This window comes from Papio anubis, chromosome 13, assembly GCF_008728515.1.
Source record: "Papio anubis isolate 15944 chromosome 13, Panubis1.0, whole genome shotgun sequence".
In the NCBI taxonomy this organism is placed as follows: domain Eukaryota; kingdom Metazoa; phylum Chordata; class Mammalia; order Primates; family Cercopithecidae; genus Papio; species Papio anubis.
Window position 1 is genome coordinate 45,852,706 of NC_044988.1, and position 19,554 is coordinate 45,872,259.

Genomic DNA, 19,554 nt, shown 5'->3' on the forward strand with positions numbered 1-19,554 from the left:
TCACATCACATTAATTGTATTATTACTTCATAAGGCTAACCAGCCAGGTTTATACAGAAGAGATTAAATAACAAGATAATCTTATAAACAATGCTCATTTCATCAGTGTACCAAATAAGTCTGATTTATATCTTTGACTGTTCTAATTAATTTCTGCATCCACATGCTTTAATTTACACAGCCAGACACCTACACTGCAGTAGGGACAGCCATTTTTTTAATGTGTTGAACTTTGAGATGGGTTCATGTTTAGTCTCCCCAATGTTGCTGTTTTAGTTCCCCTACACCTAAAAAATGAAGTGACTGTTATAATACCTTGCACTAAAATTAAAGCATGCAGAAAGAAAATATTTCATCAAACTCAATACCTATCTCTCTTGCCAACATTTTACATTTAATTTTAGTTGGTATAGCTTTACTCAAACGTACAACTAGAACTGTTCATTCCAAAGTTCTGAACCTGCCTTTTTGGACTAATATTCCACTTAAAGCCTTTTAGATATATAAGTTAATCTCATTACAGCATCAATTTTATATCCTCATCTTTGTTTTAATGCAGTTCCCAGAGGCTTAGGGGACAGCTAATTTTTTAAAAATATGATTTCTAATCACAGTGAGGGTCTGGATAACATTTTTAAACTGTCCTCTAGAATGCTGGTTTACAACACCAAGTACTACCATTGAATAGTTAGAAATAAAGAAATTCCAGAGATGGAGGAAAATTAATCTCATCCCAATTTCCTAGCCAGAAAGACAAAAATATCTCTGAATCCAGACCCACTTATAATACACCATCAGTGACATCTCATTAATGCCAGCACTCTTTTATAATCCCTAAAAAAAAATAACCATCTAAAGGAGTATCCTGGTGTCATGATTATTTTAGTTTAGTCATTATACAACTCTCATGGAGAGTCTCAAGTGTAGGGATGAAGATGTGTGTTTACTTATTTAATCAGGCAAGCAAAAAGTATTTTACTTGTCTTTGATATCAAAAGTTTATTTCTGGATCTAATCGATGTTTACTTGTAGGACTTTAATACAATAACAGATGTCAGTTATATTATCTGTTTTTGATTATAAACTCCTAGAGGGCAAAGACCCTATCTATTTAGCTCACTTCTTTTAAGATGCAAACACAGTACCATACCCAAAAAGGCACTTAAAGATGGTTTATATAACATTGATTTCAAGGGGAGTTGGTCTGTGTATATGCTCCTTCAAGCTCTCCACCAGCACTCGATGAACATTAAAGATTTACACTTTTATGTTCTTGGGCAATTCCATTATTCAGTTGTCTATAATGGCAGTTTTGAAACAGATTATTAGATGGGAATATTTCTGATACTTAAAAGTTTAAGAATCAGCATTTGAACAACACCTAAATTCTAAACTACCTGACACTAGAAAAGTAGAAGGGAAAAAATAAAAGCAAGACCACAATATTCCATTTCTTAGCATCAAGTTAGTACATTTCACACACGGTGCAGGAAGATGTGCTATTTTCATAGGGAAACCTGCCAAGACAACTACTACAGTGCCTAAAAATGTAGCCTCCTCGCATGTTTCTTCACCTTTTCCCCACGTTTACTGAGGTCTAACTGATACTTACATCCTTTATTTATGTCCCCTTGGATTATACAAAACAAGGAGTAAAGAGTTAATTTTTTTATTTTTTTATTTTTTTAAGTCTCACTGTGTCACCCAGGCTGGAGTTCAGTGGTGTGGTACTGTGATATCGACTCACCACAACCTCTGCCTCTGTTCTCAAGTGATCCTCCCGCCTCAGCCTTCAGAATAGCTGCGACTACAAGCACATGTCACCACACCCAGCTAATTTTTTATTTTTATTTTTAGTAGAACCAGCCTTTTGCCATGTTGCCCACGTTGCTCTTGAACTCCTGGGCTCAAGTGATCTGCCCACCTCGCCACCTTCCAAAATGCGGGGATTAAAGGCATGAGCCACTATGCCTGGCCTAATTTTCGATGAAAAGAAAAAATTCAGAACACTGTTATATAATACTTGTTAAACTCTAAAGGAATAAAACCTAGTAAATAGTATCTTAAAGACTGACACATTAGCAATGAAGAGTGTGTTACTAACTACGTGATTTTAGTTAAGTCTTAAAAGTTCTCTGCCTCAGTTTCCAAATCTGTAAAGATACTAGGTTACATAACTGAAGTAATTTCCAGCTTTGGCCGGGCTGTAATCCCAGCACTTAGGGAAGCTGAGACAGGTCAATCACTTGAGGTCAGGAGTTTGAGACCAGTCTGGCCAACGTGGTGAATCTCAGTTATCCATGTGAAATTTTGTATTTTAAAACACAAAAATTAGCTGGGTGTGGTAGCACGCACCTGTAATCCCAGCTACTTACCCAGGAGGCTGAGGCAGGAGAATCACTTGAACCCGGGAGGCAGAGGTTGCAGTGAGCTGAGATTGCGCCACTGCGCTCCAGCCTGGGCGACAAAGCGAGACTCTGTCACAATCAATCAATTCCAGCTTTTAATTTCAAAAACATATGCAAAAATACTGATCCTAAAGAATTGAAAACACAAATTGAGCTTCCATTATCTACTCAAACAAAAGAATTTTTCTTTTTCTTTTGTGTACATGTAGGGGGGAATGTGTGCTCTTAAATTATTAATTATGACTAACTCCAACAAAATATTTGAACAGAATATCACTAGCTATTCTTATAAACATATAAAAATATGGATATATACATATATATGACATGTGTGTATGTACATACCAAATCCATGCATAGGCACACACCCAAACACAAATGCATAATTCTATTTAAGCCAAGAATTAAAATATTTTGTTTTTCTCTATTTTTTCCTTCTTCTATGAAGCTGCTATGGCTTAGGAACCTACATAAACATAAGTATCTTATTTAATACTTCTTACATTAATACTGGCAGTTGCCAACATGAACAACTTATGTTAAGTCGGTTGTCCAAAATCTCTCACAGAAATATTGGCATTGAGAAAGAATGCAGAAATGTAGTTAAGTTCTCAGGCCATTCGACCAAAGTTTACTTAATCCACAATGTATGTGAAATACAGAACCTGAGACACAGGAACTCACAAATTTAATGCTGCCCAACTAGATGCTAAGTTAACAGCAGCAGCAATAAAGTCTCGAAAATATGTAGGGGCATCCAGTTCACACCACACCGAAGTAAGAACAAGGGAGGAGAAAAAAAAACAAGTTCATGAAACTGTTTTTTTCCCTGTAAATATTTACTAACACACTTCTGAAAGAAAGCACAAGTCATTGTTGAATATATTATCATTTTCTTATTTGTTTGAGAAACAAATGTATTACAGAATGCGAATTAAGAAAGATAGAAAGAAAAACATAGTTATCTTGTTAAAAAATGTTCTGTGTTCACTTTAGATTCTTTATTCTAGGGAAAAATTATAAAAATGTTTTTAGGTGAAAAATATTTAATTTTTCAAGATATGTGAAAATTTCAGAAAAAAATTCTAATTTTTATCTGCTTGGCCACCAGAAGCTAGTAAAAGTAATTTACACAGTAACAACAATGTATTCACTAGTAGCCAAAAGCTAATACACAGGCACAATCTCCTTCAGTCTGTCCAACAGTGCCAAGAGATAGGCTAAAGAACTCATCTTTCTATACTATCCATCAACTAAAATAAAATTTAAAGATAAAAACACACATGGCCAGGCACGCTGGCTCACACCTATAATCCCAGCACTTTGGGTGGCTGAGGCTGGCGGATTACTTGAGATCAAGAGTTCGAGACCAGCCCAGCCAACATTGTGAAACCCCGTCTCTACTAAAAATACAAAAATTAACTGGGCGTGGTCGTGCATGCCCCTAGTCCCAGCTACTCGGGAGGCTGAGGCAGGAGAATCGCTTGAACCTGAGAGGTAGAGGTTGCAGTGAGCCAAGATCGTGCCACTGCACTCCAGCCTGGGTGACAAAGCTAGACTTTGTCTCAAATGCAGACACATACAGACACACACACACACACACACACACACACACACACAGAGTAGCAATATCCTGACTACTGGTCATTCTATTCAACTTCAAACATGTCTAAAGTTAGAGGAAACACAAGTGTTTCAACCGGAATGTCTTCCTCCTGTGTCCAGAGTAAGAAGCGAGAGGGTAACCCAGAGCCACAAACTTGTAGTTGACTTTCACCAACAACAATTTCATTCAGGTCCAGGGAAGAGGATAACTCAATGAGTATTCTGCATTCCTTTTAAAAAGCTTAATCAAGGTTCAAATGCTTTCTTTTAAAAAATTCACCAATGGTCACACAACTTTACGCAAAAACGTAACCTAAATTTTATAATTTTACAAACTAATTGTAGATATCAATCTTTGAACTAGCAGCAGGAAAACCAACATTATAAATGAAAATGGAATTGCAGTTCACTTTCTGTGAGGGTAGAGGATGAGAATCAATTGTAACAAAAAAAAAGAGGATGCAAAATAAAAGTGAGAATAATGGAAAGGAAAAGAGAAAAGGGAGAGACAGGAGGAAGAAAAAAGGCAGCACGTGACAGTGAAAAAGGCAGGCAATAAGGTAAGGGAGGGATGAAGGGGCAAAGGGAGATAAAATATTTTTAGCAAAACAACTCTTGTCCAAAGCTTGCCCAAGTTCCAGACCATCACTTGTATCTGTTTTCTTTCTTTTTCTTTTTCTTTTTTTTTTATTTTATTTTTGAGACAGAGTGTTGCTCTGTCGCCCAGGCTGGAGTGCAGTGGTGCAATCTTGGCTCACTGCAGCCTCCACCTCCCAATTCTCGTGCCTTAGTCTCCCAAGTAGATGGGATTACAGGCACGTGCCACTATGCCCAGCTAATTTTCTGTATTTTTTTTTAAATTAGAGACAGGGTTTCACCATGTTGCCGAGGGTGGTCTCGAGCTCCTGAGCTCAGGCAATCTGCCCACCTCCCAAAGTGCTGGGATTACAGGCGTGAGCCACCGCGCCTGGCCATGTATCTGTTTTCTGACAGAGGGATTACCTCTCCAGTAATTTTTTAAAAATTCTTTCTGTACCTAAACAGTAACGGTCTCTCTCTTTTTTTTTTTTTTTTCAAATTTCCATGATTATTTTTACATAAAAGTTCAAGTTTGAAAGCTCCACTTGTGTGTAAAGGAATGGCTTTTATTTTACAAATATACTTTGGAACCTACACACCATTGCTCCGTTTAGTGCACAAAACCTCAGAGTTGTCCTGACATTCCAAACCCGACAGTCTTTCCTTTGTAAAGGACTTGGGGATATCTCCTTCCATAGTGCCTGAAAATTACAATCAAAATCAGTGTTCACTGATTGTGCAAAGCCTTATAAATATGTTCCCTTGCTTGAGGAGTAATCTTCTATCGCCCAAGATGGTTGTTTTTAATAGCAAGAAAACAACATGGATGTGCCCAAAGTGTCAGAAGCTCTCAAAGGAACATTCATAGTTGGTCATCAGAGAGAAATTGTCCTCCAAGCTGCACTATGTATGCAGAGCAAGGGCACCTAATATTGCAATCACAGCCAGACTCTAGAAAGGTACACTGTGCCTCAATTCAGCCTGGCAAAGCACCTCCCACCCACCCCACTGCACCTTTACCTGGTGGCTTGCTTCTTTCCACCCATCTACCTACACATCCTCCCTACATACCCATAAACCACTGGTCCTTACTATATTCAATACCGTAAGAATGTTTTATATAAAAATTCATTAAATAATATACCGCTTTTGATATACTGATCCTACAAACTGTAACTCTGTGAAATGGTTCAACACGATGTCATCACTATACAGCAACTTGTTTCATTTACAGTATCTGTTTCACTTCTACTCATGAGCTAATATAATTCAATTTTTTTTAACTGCACACAGGCTGCTAGACACATGTGCATGGCAAATGGAATCTGAACTTAGCTTAACAGCCTCATTTATTCCTGATGGTTTAAATTATTTCATCACAATTAATGACACCCCCTCAGCTTCCTGTGCAGCGCTGCCAGATGTTCAGAGACCACAAAGCCACTCTCTTCTTTGACGGCTGGTGACAAGTCGTCCTCTGAAGGACGTTCCCTAGGTGCGCAGGCCGGATGACACCTCCATTGCTTAGCACCTCTCTGTCTCCCAGAGTAACCATGGAGAGGAAAAGGCAGGAAGGCATGAGAAACCAGCAAATGCATTAGCGAGGGCAAATTATGTGAAGTGATCTAAACTCGGAGGAACTTGGCTCCTGCCAGAGGAGTTCCTAACCTTGTTGTTTTATGAAAGGGCTCTTTGCCTCCACCTTCCACCACTGGCATCCACTGAGTGCCTACCATGGCGTCAGTCCTCAGGGAAAGTCAGAACAATAATCATATAAACTTTTCCACAGGGATCTGTTTGGTTCTTAGTAATTTTGTTTTGCATAGGGGGAGTGTTTTTTAAACTTAACCCCTCCGTCATGATCTTCATCTTGTTTTTAAGGGTAAACAGTTTGAAATCACTGTCCTCGTGTTCGGCTGTGATTATCTTCTATCCTACTCGGTAAAAACTTCCAATAGAAACATACAACATTTTGGCAACTTGTGGTAAATGGTTTTCCGCCATTTACTTCGGTTTAGGAGGATTTAATCTTTTCAGGGGCTCTTGTTGTTGTTCTTGTTAGGTTTGTTTGTCATTATTGTTTTGTTAATTTTTTTTTTTTTTTTGAGACGGAGTCTCGCTCTGTTCCCCTGGCTGGAGTGCAGTGGCGCGATCTCGACTCACTGCAAGCTCCGCCTCCCGGGTTCCTGCCATTCTCCTGCCTCAGCCTCCCAAGTAGCTGGGACTACAGGCGCCCGCCACTGCGCCCGGCTAATTTTTTTGTATTTTTAGTAGAGACGGGGTTTCACCGTGGTCTCGAACTCCTGACCTTGTGATCCGCCCGCCTCAGCCTCCCAAAGTGCTGGGATTACAGGCGTGAGCCACCGCGCCCGGCTTGTTTTGTTAATTTTTTAAAGAAAATATTGAAAACCAGACTTCACACTTTTTCTATGTTGATTCTGATGTGGGTATAATCCTTTACCTCCTTTAATAAGAAAAAAGTTTTTCTCAGTGCAGGAATTCAGAAATAATAATTATATTCCTCATTCAAATTTCATATAAAAATCTAAATTCACATAATCGCAGGCAGCTAAGAAGGTAGCAGAAATAGTAAACACACTAATACTTTCACAATAAGAATCCAATTCCACAAGTCTAATTTAGAAAACATTTCCATAAACTAGAGAACATGTGGCAGACATTTTATGGATTATTTTTTAAATGTTTAAAAAAAAAAAAGTTGATCTTATTCAGGGAATAAGGGGCCTTTCCGTTTGCCAAAAAGTGTAATAGGAAAACAGACAGGCCACCTGTGTCAGCCCACCCTATAGTATGAACATGAGCTATAAGGGCATTTTGGAAAATATTTTCAAACTGAGATGAGAAAAAAAAATTCAGTATCAATACAGATTCCAAGCAGATGCAAAAGGCTTCTGTGCATGTTAGTGATTATGTGTGTGGCCTACACAGGCTAACTTCAGATTCCTCCAAAACCCAGTGTACTTTCTCTTTTTAAGCTACTTGTGATTAAAACTAGAGCCTCATCCATATGAATTTTGACAATGGATACAAACACAGAGTAAACCAATCAAATCCAACAAGTTGAATTTTCTCCCTCTTAGGTGGCTTTTTCAATTCTAAATGACTACTGAATTTTACCAGACACTCCATACTTAATATTTTGACAGCTGTTGATTAAAATTACTTTACTGGGAAGTCCTATGAAACAGTCTAGTTTTTATCAGAATTGAGGCACTCAAAGGGAAGCTGAGATGGTGGCATACTTGCAGCAAGCAGACAATAGGAAACTCTTAGCACTCCCAGAGTTACGTCAAATTTTCCATGGACCGAAACTAAAATGAAATACTTCAATTACTGAGAGGTAGATAAGTAAAATAAACAATTAATTTCATACGGTGAAGTCAGGAGAGAGTCATATGGACCTCATTCTGTTGTCTCCAAACATTTTATCGGAGGGGAAAAAGGAGCTGAATAAACTTTAAACTCTCATGTAGGGATGTATTGCTTGTGTGTCCCTGGCAGATGTGGAAAGGAGATGAAATGGGCAAGGGAGAATCAAATATCCCATCGCTGCAGGTTTGCTGAGGGAAAGAGCACTGCAAAGATCTCACATCTGGCAATCATTTGTCAATAGCTGGAAAGAGAACTGCAGGAAAGTTTCTGGCTCTTGGAGAAGATGAAAAGACAAAAACCATGTGTCACACACACACAAACACACACACACACACTCACTCACTCTGCAATGGTACAATGACTACTACACTTATTCTCTACCCCTCCCTTCCCCCACTAAATTTAATGATCTTCAGATATACTCTACTCCATGGTCAAAAACATGCAGTCACTTGACTTGTTAAAGCTGCAGTGTATGTACATTTTTCAAATAAACCCCAGGGCTGATGTTAGAAAATCAAAATCAGTCAAGCATAGACCGCCTGGTACTTTGGGCAGGAATCCTTGTGGTTTAGTCAATAAACAGAATCTGAATGAAAGACACCACAGTAACTAGACAGTAACGTTTTGAACAGATCTTAACCTGAAAGAGGGGGTTGGGGGACCGGTGCACTGGTGACCAAGGATATAAGGCAACTGGTCCACTTAGACTGCTCTACCTGCAACACGACTTTGTTTAGCACAAGGTCATCTATTTGGAACAGAAAAAAAAGAGAGAGAGTGAACTTATATTTGGGGGGATGTTGTGGACATATCTGTGAAGGAAACAACCTTTTTAAAAAAAAATAAGTTATACCTATTTAATAAGGTGGTAAGGGGAACTTCAGATTTTGTTTAGTTCATACTGGTGTTAAAAAATATAGAAAATTTGCTGGATTCATTGTGAGTTCATAAACATGACCAGCTTTGCCCCAGTAGGTTTATCATGTAATAAAAAGTTTTCAAGACACCCTATACAAAAGTAATTAACTTCTCCAACATCACAGGAATTTAAATCTGTTCATAGTGATCGACAGACTTCGATGAGCAGCTTTTGGTTCCCCCTTATGCTGCATTTAACTAGCAGCAGCAGCCGAGCTCATCCCCGTGATTCCAGAAGAGAATGCTGCAGGTTGTTTAATAACCTGGCAAATTCACAGTAGCTTGTCAAATTATTACAGGAACAGTGTCATCACTAAACAAGCCTGATCACGGTTAATTACAATGCAGACCAGAGAGCAGCCACAATTGTTCATTAATTACAGGAAGCACCTCATTTAAATTTTATGGAAATTTACACTTGCACCCCAGTATGTCTGGAAAAAAGTGATCCTTCACGCATTCACAGAAGAAAGAAGTCTGTGGTTTATAAAACATCACAGTAAATTGTGTCTAATCTAGTACCGAAATATTGGTTCATTATTTACTCTAATTTTCTAAGCACTTCAGCGTTGAAAAATACCGAGTCAAACCTCACATCTTGAATTCCCAACCAAGGAAAGAACTGTGCTGAGCTAAATGTAACAACTTAATACATGAGGCACAACTGAACTAACAGGGTAACTTTTCTCTGATAAAAGTAAAATATCAGCAATTAAGTAGACTCTAAATTAGAATAACCATTTCTTAGAAGATTATTGCATAAGAGTGTAATTATTTGCTACTATTCATCAGTTAACCTCCCAAACTGGAGTATCCACTTCAAAAGCCACTGGGGAAAATAAACAAAGTTAGAGAATCAAAATCTTGATTTCCAGTTATTTTTCTGAATCAAGCAATATTAACACAAAACACAGCAGATGCCCTTGCAAAAGTCAAGTCAGGCACAGACTTGAAGGATGACAGTCATTCAAAACCAAAGATACATTCACAACAGAGTAGGGGATCTTGGGATTATTGAAAAATAAAGCTGCTAAGAAATCTGAAATTTTAGGAATAAAAGGTAAAGGTTTAAAAGGAAGAAGGCAAAGAGCAGAAAGGGGCTCCACCAGTCATGAGAACCTATGTCAGCTACAATATAAAAGTAAACCAGATTTGAAGGCTGTATGTCTAAACAAAAATCCTTTCTAAGAAAGAATATAAACAAACCGTTGCTCCTAAATTGAGGTGTATGGGAGGTTATTCTCAGAATCAAGAGGCCAAACAGCAAATCCTCTAGTGATGATAATGCCTAGCCCTGGGGGAAAGCCTATGATACAAGCAGGAGGAGGAGATGACTGGCAAGTCCTATAGTGAGTTCCCTAGAGTATAAAGCTGTGCTGAACAATAAGAAATGGCTCATTCTCTAGGAAAAAATTTAAAAACGACGAGGACACATGCCATGGCAAGAATGAAAACAATCTAAGCTAAAAAATACTCCTGAAATAGATAGCTGGTGAAAAGTATATTAAGCATCAAGTTTATTATGACGGACATAATATGGATATGTACTAGGTATTTCTAAAATGTGCAAAAGTCATATTTAGGAAGGCAGAGGAAAAAGAAGAGAGGAATAAATGCTTCAAGTGGGTCCCAGCTACTTGACCAACTCTCCATAGTTGATCATCTTTTAACAGATTCAGTATTTCCACGCAGTCCACCAAAATGATGTTCCGCAATGAGGAATCCAATAATATCACTTTCATTACTTTGTCCAGGAACTTGGTCTTTTTTTGCAAGGTCCTTGCTGAACTATCAAGCCCACAATCTGGTTTATCTACAACCAGAATGTTACTTTAACTTGTAAATATAACATTTTCTACATTTTCTCCCATAGTATGTCAATGTACTCAATAGGTTTTTTTTTTTCCAGTTTTATCTCACACACTCACATCTGCAAAACCCATTTTTCTTTTCACTGTAACTCAAGGTTTAAAAACAGATTTCCAACAATCACCCATGACAGACCATTCCAGGTGATGTGTTCGAAGAACATCACTTGTCCTACCCAAAAAAGGTCAAGGATCAGACTACTCTCCACAAAAAGTCTTCCATCACTCTGCATTTGCGTGTCACACACAAGCTGTTAGCTTTCTAGAACTAGGAAATACATGATCGTGTCTCATATGTGTCCCACCTGCTTTTCTGTTGTATCACAGCCATACACCACCCAGACAGTACCAGTTTGGGGCACAGCAGAGCTCAGGTGGTCTTCCCTAGGCCAAGAGCAGGTGTGCTAGAGATGGCATACCCTTCGGTACCATAAAAACTGAAACCTCCTCCAACCACCACTTCCACCCTCATTCTCACTGTGTAGAAGTCCATTTTTTAAATGGTTCTCTTTTCTCATTTGTGGTTCTAAATCAGTACAAATGTTTTAAAACTGAGCTCACTATGCTCATCTTGTAAGTCTGAAAATTTAGAAAATGAGGCCAAATGGAGGTTCTTAAAAAAAAAAGTATAAGTTTCCTCATGCTAGGGAATGCTATCCATGTTGAAACTTAAGCCTGCATCTTTGCATTGGCACACACATTCCTTAAATATTATAAGGTACATGGAAATGGAGGCATGCCTTTAGCCAAAATGTCATATTTACATTTTTAATTTGTAATACACCAAACCACTTCTAATGTCTCAAGACCACACAAAATGAACTGAATTTCAATTCAACAGTTTCACCAAAAAAAGTACTTTGCTAACATACTCCTACTACACCACAAGACATATCTTCCAATCCATGAAGAAGATATTTGTCATTAAGTCCTACTTTTCTGATAAGCACCCAGTTGAATGGCTGCTGTTCTCCTGAGCTAGGAGACCATATTGTAGGAAGCATGACTTACTCACATATATCCCCAAGTGCTTAGCACAGTCCTTAGCACATGATAATAAAAGTCTTAGAAGGTGAAAGCTAATATTTACTGGGTACCTATTATGTGGCAGGTCCTGTACTAACTGCTGAATATATGTTAGGTCCTTTAAATTCTCATAATCACCTTGTATGGTACATCTCCATCTTACAGATGGGAAAACTAAGGCTCACTTAAATTAAGTGACTTGCCAAAGGTCTCACAGCAACTTGTGTCAACTCTAGGTAGTCAACCTTCAGAGACCATGTACTTACTGCAGTATGTATATATTTCTTGACTGAACAAACAAATGATCTACAGTTACAGACAACTCGTCCTGAAAAGGACCTTTGGCTGCGCATACACTACAGTAGTCCCTCTTCACACCTGTCTCAATGGTTGTCTTTTCCTGATGGCACTGATATACCCAAATGGCTTTCCAGGACCACAGTTTCTGTCACACCACCCCCAGCTGAGAAAACAGTTAAGACTCCAACCTGGACTTCCAGCCTGTGGTCTGGCTCCTCCAGGTTTGGGCAGAAGTCTGCCCCCAGCACTCTGCCAGTACATGCCAATGGAACCTGAGGGAATACAGCCACATTAGATGCTGTGTATGAAGGCTGCTGAGAACTGCACAGTCACACTTGACCCAGGCTGAGAGAGGAAATCCCAACTGCGGGTCTACAACAGGTCATCGTGGCTTGACATGTATGTGACACTTAGTATGTCAAATATATAGTGAACACCATATAACAAAGTTTATTAACTACCAGAAAGTAAATTCCAAGAAGAAAAAAGCAACATAAATTTTGTTCCTCCTTGTATTCACAGCATGCAGCACACAGTAGGCACCTAATAAATATCCACAGACAGGAGGAAGGGGGAAGAAGGAAGGAAATGCAGGAAGGGGAAAAGACCAAAATAGATAGTTTCTGTTTCACATTGGTAACAAAATTTTTTTCTTTTCCTCTTTCCTTTAGTTTTCTTATGTAGGAATTAAAACAATACATTCTACAATGCTTAAGTTCCTTTACATTCTTAAAATATGTATTCAAATTTACTTTTCCTGTTCCTGGTATAGGCTAGCACAGGCAGACTTCTATTTATCAATATTTATTATTAATAGTCATTTAAACATGTTATCTTTAAGTTTAAAAACCTTGTTTTATATATCTGTCCTAATAATAAAAAAAACAAGGTTAAAACTTAATGAACATTTCTCTATATTTAAAATTCTACACTGAAAGCCACTAAGATCCCTTTTTCAAAACTAAGCTATTATAATTAGTCAATACCATCCTTAAATACTGCCTACTGTCCCTTGCTTATTTCATTTCAGATTTTTTAAGATTAAACAAGGTTTTAGATTCCACCTAAACATGTTTTCTGCTTTTTAAAAATTTCTAACTGTTCCTCATTATTTCCAGACTTATACTACCCTCACTAATCATATAACTGTCTATATGTCCCTAAACTCAATATATCAACTAAGCATCATCTCACCTTTGTCTTCTTTCCCTATCAAAGCACTCCTCTGTTTTGTTTAGTTTCACTTTTTTAAAACTCCAATTAAAATCATCTGTGCTAATCAATTCGCATTGTTCAGACATCAGTTTTCAGCCATGCATGTCAGCTTAGAAGGTTCTTCCCTCTTTCTTTTCACCCAAAAATCAGTACACTCATTCAAACTTAAACAATGTTCAGTATACCTCACCTTGCAAGTTCACTAGTGAATATTACTGGGGAAAAAAAAAAAACCCACACTCAGTCAACGCTTCAAACATTTTTAGGTCCAGTTCTCTCATTCTTTCCAAGTCTTTTGTTCTTTACTAGGCTCATAAGGTAAAATGGACAGAGTGTCATCTGTCTTTGAAGTTTATAACCACTCTTTACCCAAGAATTTCACACATGGAGGCCAATGTGCCAGTCACTATGTGGGCATCTTACGTGTAGATTAACCCTCATTTTCCTCTCAACACTCTTACGGAGTATGAGCATCTCCAGTCGACAAACAAAAAAACTGAGGCTTTGAGTAGGTAAATAACTAGCTCAGAGTCACATGTTATTAAGTTGCAAAGCCTGGATTCAAACTTAAGGAATGAGAAAGCAAAAAAAGGTTGAGAATACATTTCAAGGAAGTTAATTTAAAAAAAAAAAAAACATGTAATAACTACATTTAGTGACATCCATTCTAGAGGTATTTGTTGATGTTTCATATGAAAGAAATTACAAAGAAGACAACAAAGGAAAAAGGTGCTAACAGAAATCAAGACCTACTACTTGCTCCTTGGTCTAGGACAACACAAGCAACAAAAAAGGGAATTTATCCTCTTAACTGAGGAATGAGACAGAAATGGGGCAGCAAGAAGAACGGGGACACTGTGCATTTGTGTTGGGTCACACATAGAAATAATGCTGATTCTACCCCTCAGCTGACATATGGAGGGCCACTAATGAGTTCTGCAACAGTAATTCTCCCCAGGGAGCAACAGAAGGGAAAAGAAAAAAATTAACCTTACAAGATTCCAAATCAAAATGAATCCCCCCAAAACCTTCTTATAAAACCTCAATCAATGTGACTTAACAAAGGCAGATTCAGTAAGCCATATACTGCAAATTAAGTGTAAACCTCATCCGATCTCACATACACAAAACAAATTCCTACTTACCTTAAGATTATTTGACCACGTCACAAACACTAAGTTTCTAGTTCTTTTTATCTTCACAGTCACAGAATGCACTTTATAAACATTCTCAAGAGGGAAGGAGAAAGTTAAACAACTAAAATTACATGCAATTACAACTTGAGACACTTAGAAATACACAGTTTCTAAGAGAAAACATAAAGTTCTGTGAGTAAGTTGGGAGGAAACGGTGGCAAACTACCAGTATGTTTCAACAATCATAATCACAAAAAGGAACTAGTAAGGAAGTGGGTACATTTTCAAACTTAGAGTGCTAGGATTTCTGAGCGGAAAAATATACCCATAAGAATCTTTGAAAGTGGACTCCCATATTCTGAAAAATGAGGAACTAGAGATTCAAATCAAAATTGGTTCGCGAAGTTCACTGAAGGGTTCACAGTCTAAAAACATACCACACTCTCCCCCATCCACCACAATCAGCATCATCAGTTAGGGAAATGTTTCAGCACGGAGAGGCAAACCATATCTCTTCCTGAATTCAAAACATACTAAGGAAGATACAAAAGAGACAAAAGTTGATAACCTAATTAGTTGTAATTTAGTACATCTCATTCCACCTTTTGATTTAGAAACCTCCGAAGTTAGCCAGCTATAAGCAATCAAAAAATGACTGAAGAAAAATCAGGTATCAATTGTCTAACTCCTTATTATCACTCCATTGTAAATTAGGATAATAAAATATGGGGTGTGCCTAACCATTATTTAATTTTAAACTGATTTGGGGAATTCCATTTTATCCACTTTTCCTCTGTCCTAGCATCTAGTGCCTGTTTTAAGACATACTATATAGTACAAAGTTCTACAAAGATTTTCCAAAATGCTCACAGTGATTAAGATGACAGGTACTTAACTTTTTATTCTTTTTGTATGACTGTATATGTTGCTTTTAAAGTAATAAAATCATTTAACTTAAAAACAAAAAAAAAGGTGAACTGTTCAGCTAATATTTCTAAACATTACGCCACAGGTTTAATTATGGAATAACTGTCTACAACTGATGTAAATTTCATTATCTTAGTGCTGTAACAGGAAGTCAGAGGCCTTAAAAGGGACCCTCTGAAATCCCCAGGGCAAGAGGAGGCTGAGTATGTATCTACTCTCCTGTACATACATACCTCAAAGGAATCATGGTGTGTGAGAGAGCTATTTACAACTTACTTTGTGTATAATCAGCAGAAACAAAAGATAGGACAACAAGTATAAAGGCCTGTCTCTCTCCCCTCAGGAGAATTCAACAAGGGAGGGCCAGTGGGCATTCACTTCAGTGTCAAAAGGGCTTCCAGAAAACACATTTTCTGTGGGGCAGAGAGGAAATATGGCAGGCTTCCTACACACACACACCACACGCACACACATACACGCGTTCTTTGTTTACTGAGATCACACACAAAATATCCTGTTAGGGACCAGACTCCTGAAAAGAAGCCATAAAAAGCTCCAGGTTGTAAATGGGAGCTACCGTTGAAAATATCTGAAGATGAATGGCCATGAAAAATGGGTGGTAGGAACGGGACAAAGGGGAAAAGAAAAAGGCACAGAAATGGGAACTTGAGAAAAGAATCACGTTATGAAGAAAAGGGCTCATAGTCAGGGACGCCTCCTGCAGAGCCAGGGTCCACTTGAAATTTCCATTTTACTTTTAAATATTAAACATGCAGGTAGGCATCTGCCTGATAGACACTATGAAAGTCACAGCCTAAATAAACAAACTAACTTCCATGTGAGCTCCCGTCTCCTCAGTCAAGCTGGCCCCAAGCCCAGATCAGTTCTGAAGTGTATGTGTTTTGGTGGCTTCAGTCTGGCAGTGTTGAAGGGACAAAGACCTTGGAAAAGAATGATATACAACGTAAGTTTAAAAAAAAAAAAAAAAAGAAGGAGAGAGATAAACAGAAATAAAGCCCCATCAGAGGGCTCCTGAGCGACATGGCTAGGTACAAGCACTGCCCGATTCCAAGCCAAAGGGAAGACCCAACAGCACTCCAGCCTAATTTCAGGGGTTATACAATGCCAAGCGGCAAGAGGAAAAATCACTCCGATAACACAAAGAGTTCAGGAAGACCATTAAGTGAAGTAGATTTGACAATAAGCTCACCAGGAGTCCCTGTGAGAAAGAGGAGATAAAGAAATAAACAAATTACCCAACACTGCAAAGATGAAGATGCACGCTAAACACACTGCTGCAAAATAAATGAATACAAAAGCAGAAACACAGGAAGGTGAGCTACGTGGCAGGGTATGCAATTAAATTCTACCTTCATTTTTCAGCCTACAATTTAACTAGAAGACAAAATTCTGGGCCTGAACTTTCTCTACCACAGGACCCCAGGCTAAGACTCAGAAGGACCAAGAATATAGAACCTAAGGCTGAAGAAGGAACCCACTGCTCCCTGAACAGAAAGCAACTAGTAAATCAAAACAGTGTCAAGCTGGATGTGGTGGATCACACCTGTAATCCTGGCACTTAGGGAGGCCAAGGCAGGAGACCAGGAGTTCTAGACCAGCCTGGGCGACACAGGAAGAAAAGTAAGAATAAAAGAAAAATTAGCTGGGTGTGGTAACATGCACCTAATCCTAGAAGGATTACTTAAGCCCAAGAGTTCAAAATTAAAAGGAGCTATGAGTGTGCTACCACACTTCAGCCTGGGTGACAGAGTGAAACCCTGTCTCAAATACATGCATACATACATGCATATATACATACTAACAACACAGCATTTATCTAGCCTGGATGACAGAGTGAAACCCTGTCTCAAATAAATAAATAAATAAATAAATAAATAAATAAATAAATACAACACAGTATTTATCCATTTTCAAATACGGAATGACCAGAAATACATTCATTGTTATACAGTCCTCAGATGAGGCAGAGTTGTAGCAATAGGAACATGATAAGGATGGGAGATATTTTATAGGAGAGGAACTGGATAGGACAGGTGCCAGTGCCTGAAACAGACACAGATCTCCTCTGGAGTTATCTCAGAGCAATGAACTATAGGATCAGCATAAGATAAAAGAAAACGGAAAAGAGTCAATCAGTATGTGATTCTGTTATGCAACAGCTTGAGAGACACAGAAGATGACGGAGGTGGGGGGATGCCGGGGTTTGGGGTGGAGCAGGTACGACGTCCTCACAGGCACCAGGAGCTATTTCACTAAGCTTCACTCTTGCTCTTCCTCAGGAACTGATGCTCCGGGGGGAGCTGCCAAAGAACAGTGCCCTGGGCTCTGTGATAGGAGCAACCTCTGCAGGTACAATTACAGGAGATTTTCACAGTCACAAACAACAACAAAAACACCTTGTTTTTATACTGTGAAATATGGGATAAAAGGCAAAAATCTCTCTTCCTTGGTGACACCCTGAGGAGCCTAATGGACCATGAATAATGCTAAAATTACATAGAATCTTTCTTCCAGAGTGCTGAAAGGACTTTACACATAATATTTATTAATTCCCACATCAGACAAGTAAGGAAGAGGAGAAATTTCCATTGTACTCCTTTTATTTCTAAACGAGAAAACTGAAACCTATCACTATGGTCTCCCTCTACATTTGATAAAAATGGACAGAAGGGAGAGTTCAACAACAAGCTTCCAAGATGCCGCCCAAAGGACAAAGTGGTTCTGGAAAAGCGGGGAAAGGGGGAGCAGCCTCTGGGAGTGACAGTGCTGACAAGAAGGCTCAAGGTCCCAAAGGTGCTGGCAATGCAGTAAAGGTCAGACACATTCTATGTGAAAAACATGGCAAAATCATGGAAGCCATGGAAAAGTTAAAGTCTGGGATGAGATTCAATGAAGTGGCCTCACAGTATAGTGAAGATAAAGCCAGGCAAGGGGGCGACTTGGGTTGGATGACCAGAGGGTCCATGGTGGGACCATTTCAAGAACCAGCATTTGCCTTGCCTGTAAGTGGGATGGATAAGCCTGTGTTTACAGACCCACCGGTTAAGACGAAGTTTGGATATCATATTATTATGGTTGAAGGAAGAAAATAAAATCATATGAAAGACTGAAAAAAAAAATGCACAGAAGGGAAATTAAGACAAAGTTCTCTCAATGACTTCGCTAGTGCTTTACTTGAAAAACATCCTACTATTGCACAGATTTCACGTACTTCCTGCAAGTCTTGTTTTACCTGGATTTTAGCATTGGAGAAAATGAGAATGAAGTCACTTGTACCAGATCCATGGATGGGTTCTTTTTTTTTTTGAAACAGAGTCTCATTCTGTCACCCAGGCCAGAGCACAGGGGCGCGATCTTGGCTCATTGCAAGCTATGCCCCCTGGGTTCAAGCGATTTTTCTGCCTCAGCCTCCCGAGTAGCTGGAGGGACTACAGGCACCCGCCACCACACCCAGCTAATTTTTTGTACTTTTAGTAGAGATGGGGCTTTACCATGTTAGCCAGGATGGTCTCAATCTCCTGACCTCGTGATCTGCCTGCCTCGGCCTCCCACAGTGCTGGGATTACAGGCGTGAGCCACCGTGCCCAGTCTTTTTATTTTTTTTTGAAGATGGAGTCTCACTGTGTCACCTAGGCTGGAGTGCAGTGGCGTGATCTCCGTTCACTGCAACCTCTGCCTCCCGGGTTCAAGTGATTCTCCCGCCTCAGCCTCCCAAGTAGCTGGGATTACAGGTGCCCGCCACTACGCCCGGCTAATTTTTGCACTTTTAGTAGAGATGGGGTTTCTCCATGTTGGCCTGGTTGGTCTCCAACTCCTGACCTAAAGTGATCTGCCCACCTTGGCCTCCCAAAGTGCTGGGATTACAGGCGTGAGCCACCGCACCCAGAGGGTTCTTATATTCAAGAAAAAAGGGTACAGAACTCTATTATTTTCTATTGGTTTCCAATCATTCTTGTAATACATTATTTTGGAAATTGAACACCCCAGATTGTTGTTTATGGGCAAATATATTGTCAACTCTGACAATTGACATTAAATGCAATTTGAAGTATGCCACACCCAGGTTAACTTATTTTCTATCCTCAACGCTCAACTCCTGCTATCTCAAAGACAGGTAATACTGAAAGAGTTCTAGCTTTGCAATTAGACCTCTGT

At 39.0% G+C, this 19,554-nt stretch overlaps 1 protein-coding gene and 1 pseudogene across 1 annotated transcript in view; one reads left to right on the top strand and one right to left on the bottom strand.

Moving 5' to 3' along the window:
• The window catches only part of BNC2 (basonuclin 2), a 458,860-nt gene that overhangs the window by 259,755 nt on the left and 179,551 nt on the right, over positions 1-19,554 (bottom strand). Inside the window, 1 exon segment of the mRNA XM_031654267.1 lies at positions 12,289-12,372. Coding sequence (XP_031510127.1) covers positions 12,289-12,372 — 84 coding nt within the window.
• On the top strand, positions 18,078-18,518 carry LOC110741416 (annotated as a pseudogene).